Source organism: Copadichromis virginalis, linkage group LG13 (genome assembly GCF_057382275.1).
Source record: "Copadichromis virginalis isolate Kocher_CV1m ecotype Utaka linkage group LG13, C_Virginalis_male_GT1.1, whole genome shotgun sequence".
Lineage (NCBI taxonomy): Eukaryota > Metazoa > Chordata > Actinopteri > Cichliformes > Cichlidae > Copadichromis > Copadichromis virginalis.
Window position 1 is genome coordinate 14,024,743 of NC_140630.1, and position 3,856 is coordinate 14,028,598.

Consider the following 3,856-nt stretch of genomic DNA (forward strand, 5'->3'; position numbering starts at 1 on the left):
ACGTAAAGCTTTGAACACTGGGCTGTTACTGCTCCGGTAACTCAGTTCTCGCAACGATTTCTGAGCTCTGGGCAAAAGTGTATCTGCTGTGAAATGTTAATAAAGTGATGATAGTGTTGCCATTTAATCTCGTCACACTGACTTGCAAAACATTCAATTAGCTATTTAAATATTTTAAAGCTTCTATTTTTTCCCCAAACCCCACAAAAACATTTCATTACCAAACTCCAGATTTCAACGTGACGCTTATGACATCAGCATTACCACCAGCCACGTAATCGTGCGTCGCACTTCTATTTTTACACTAAAAAGCTATTTTTGAACGAGTGCACCAGCGTGCTTCAGACGCTGGCAGTAAAAGACAATAGACTGTAAGTGCTCAAACACAGCGACTGCTTTAAGCACTTTTTGTCCTTAAAAAAAGCCGTCCATCATGTCAGTGCGCAATTGCGCAGCAGGAACCCCCGATGTGTGAGACCAGTGACATGACCACTGAAAAAACTACCGCAGCGCCGCAAGAGAACCAGCCTCCTACTGTGACCCCATTCCAGTAAAGAAGACTTCTAAATTCCCCCACAGTAACAAGGTGAGCGGTCTCTGTGCGAATTTCCCACAACCCCATCTTCGACGCTGCTGGAAGAGTAGCTTCGTGTAATGAAGACGTTCGTATACCGGTGAGGGTAAGCAGCATGTTCATCTGTTGGACTCATATACGTTGTGTCCACAACTCACGATGACAGCTCGCATCAGGACTATGGATGCACTTTTCAAAAGTCTGGGTTTCTGAGAGGAAGCATGATGGACGCAGCGGACATAGTTGCCTCTGTGCTGGTTTTGGGGATTATTGTCGTGTCGCTGCTGTCCAACGTTGTGGTGCTGATCTGCTTTATGTACAATCCGGAGATCCGCAAACAGGTACCCGGCCTTTTTATTCTCAATTTGACGTTTTGCAACCTGTTGCTGAGCGTGTCCAACATGCCACTAACTCTGATCGGGCTCATCACCACGGGCCACCCCGGGGGCAGCGGTTTCTGTCAAATTGTGGGTTTCCTCGACACTTTTCTCACCACAAACTCCATGTTGACCATGGCAGCTCTTAGCATCGATAGATGGGTGGCGGTGGTTTTCCCGCTGAGCTACCACTCAAGAATACGGCACCGGGATGCAGTGATAGCTCTAGGATACACGTGGATACATTCACTTTGCTTCTCCACGGTGGCTACCTGCCGTTCCTGGGTCGGCTACAACCACCTTTACGCATCGTGCACGCTGTGCAGTGTGAGAGCGAAGGGAGCCGGGACGCAGTTCATCATTTTCACCGTGGTTTTGCACTCTCTCACTTTCCTTCTCACGCTGATCGTGCTGTGTGTAACGTATCTCAAAGTTCTCAAAGTTGCGAGGTTTCACTGTAAACGCATCGACGTCATCACTATGCAGACACTGGTGCTGCTTGTGGATATCCACCCCAGGTAAACAAGCATTAGAGATGCATTCGCGCTAATCCACCTGTCCTTTTAATACATGTGTCTTTTAATAAAACATTTCCACCCATTGTTATTTATGTTATCCAGTGTGTCAAACAATCATTTGGATACTTTGGAGGTTAAATCATTCTGTCAGCAAATTGTGATTATATAAGAAAACCTTTATTTAGTGCATTTATTTAAATCAAACAGAATCTTTACAGATTCACTAGCTGTTATAAAGCTGTCCATCATATTGATAATGTCTATCAAAATTTGTAATCAAATGTTGGACATTTGATTGAATAAAATAACCACATTTGATTCCTAGTAACAGAATTGAAATGCTCTCTCTTTGTATATTTTCTTTTTATCTCTGTAGTGTGAGAATCTCTGATGTAATTGTCTTAGATAACAGTGCACAGTGTACTGTTCTCTTCAAGTCTGCCTCATATGTCTTCTCTTTTGACTGCTTAATTATGTTTGCATGTCTCTGGTAATGCATACAAGGGAGATAATCTTACCTGTGTGCTTTGACAGTGTACGCCAGAAATGCTTGGATGAACAGAAGCGGAGGAGGCAGAGGGCCACCAAAAAAATCAGTACATTCATCGGCACATTTATGGTGTGCTTCACGCCTTATGTCATTACAAGGTGACGAGCGATGTATAATGCTGCATGGTTTGTGGATGTGTATGTGTGTGTGGGTGGGTGGGAGCAGAATCCATGTTTGTGAGAGATATTTACCACCATACTGTCACCAGAAGATGTGAAGGTTTCGTACATTTTTCTTCATTTTGAATCAAAAGATTAAAAATACATTTTTAACAACTGGCATCAAGGAGATATTGGACTACAGCTAATGATCAAAAGCTTATCAAGTACAGCAATACAGATGGTGGTAACTACTGTATGTGTACGATAATATTTTAAATATTTAAGCTACTACATCTTTACTTAATTCTTTACAGTATAACGTGCACTCACTGTTTGCACTTGCTGTTAATAACAAGTGCAAAAAAAAAATGCTCTTGCTGGTTTGTCCAGCCTTTATTTTGATGTAATAGGAATTTAAAAAGAAATCATCATTTGCAAGAACTTGAGAATCCACAAAAGCCACAGCCATCTGTTCAGATTCCCGAACATAGTGATGACATTTCAGTGAAGTGAAATGAAGTGATGACATTTTCACAGTACTGAGGCACTGGTGGAGATTCATTAAGTGTTGTAGATTTCTTCCATTTCACTCATGTAAGAAGCTGCACTTTGTCCATCAATTGTATGTGACTTTTCTTCCCATGTTTTCTCTGTTTGAGGTAGAATTGTAGAGCTTTTCATCCCAGGACCCATAAACTCTCACTGGGGTGTGCTGTCCAAATGCTTGGCCTACACCAAGGCAGCAAGCGACCCATTTGTCTACTCACTGTTGCGTCACCAGTACAGGAAGACCTGCAGCCTTCTGGCAAACAAAGTCCTCAAGAGGAGCACGTTCAACTCCTCCTCACTCAGGATAGAGAACAATGCAAGGAGAAGTGACAACTCCTCCAATGCAACCAACAATGTCCAACCACCGACCGAAAAACCCCTCGGCCAGTGAACGTCAACACAGTGACAGGTGAAGTGTTGATCTTGGATGCTGACATTTTCTTCTGAGTTTGAGATAACATAAAAAGTGATATTATAATATCAAACGTTTCTCATGTAATTACTTGTTAAGGGACAAGATATTTTGTACTTTTTATTGTGAACAAATTCAATGAAAAGACCAAAACCAGCAATGTGTTACTCCGCATCTCCATACTTTATTAATTTGCCACCGTTTCTGACTTAGATAGCTAAATGCTCAGATTGTGCTGCTTTTTTCGCATCTGTATTCCTGAATGCAAAAATGCATTGACCGTTATTGACAGTGACATCTCTTTATTTACAGCAGATACCCATGTTCGTGATTACAAGAAGCATGTCACACAGTGCTACTTACTGTAGATGTGTTTTTCAATTATTATTTGTTAACTCTCAATAGAGTAGGTTTATTGTGGGGAGGGGGGGGGGGGGGGGATGTAGGCCAGCTACGTTTGTAGACTTTAATGGCATTGAGGATTTAATACAAGTGTACATCTTTTTCTGCAAAGGTCTTGGACCTGTTTTTCGTGATATAGCTTTGTAGCATTCTGGTAAATTTGTGTGAAATACCTAGACTGCTGTGGCATGGTAATCTAGTGACTGTTTCAAAGGCACAAACTGCAGCGCACGTGAACAGCGCCCCATCTCCAAAATGCAGAACGAAGGAACAGAAGTATCTGATTACCTCAAATCGATGTATTTATAAGTTATATTGTTTGGAAAAAGATGCTCAAAGTGTTGTGTTCCACCTAAAGCGAATGGCTGCATGT

At 42.0% G+C, this 3,856-nt stretch overlaps 1 protein-coding gene across 1 annotated transcript; it reads left to right on the forward strand.

The window, feature by feature from the left end:
- The first annotated feature begins 260 nt into the window (after nt 1–260).
- Nucleotides 261–3,501, forward strand: LOC146695347 (G protein-coupled receptor 26-like). Its single transcript, XM_085477435.1, has 3 exons — nt 261–1,469; nt 2,004–2,117; nt 2,784–3,501. The coding sequence occupies exons 1-3, from the start codon at nt 796–798 to the stop codon at nt 3,058–3,060; spliced, it is 1,065 nt and encodes a 354-aa protein (XP_085333561.1). The 5' UTR covers nt 261–795; the 3' UTR covers nt 3,061–3,501.
- The last annotated feature ends 355 nt before the right edge of the window (nt 3,502–3,856 follow it).

Bases quoted from the DNA above. Each gene is read 5' to 3' on its own strand.
- LOC146695347 (XM_085477435.1), top strand. From the start codon at position 796: ATGATGGACGCAGCGGACATAGTTGCCTCTGTGCTGGTTTTGGGGATT. The intron at 1,470-2,003 runs GTAAACAAGCAT...GTGCTTTGACAG, and splicing joins CTTGTGGATATCCACCCCAG to TGTACGCCAGAAATGCTTGG. The intron at 2,118-2,783 runs GTGACGAGCGAT...TGTTTGAGGTAG, and splicing joins ACGCCTTATGTCATTACAAG to AATTGTAGAGCTTTTCATCC.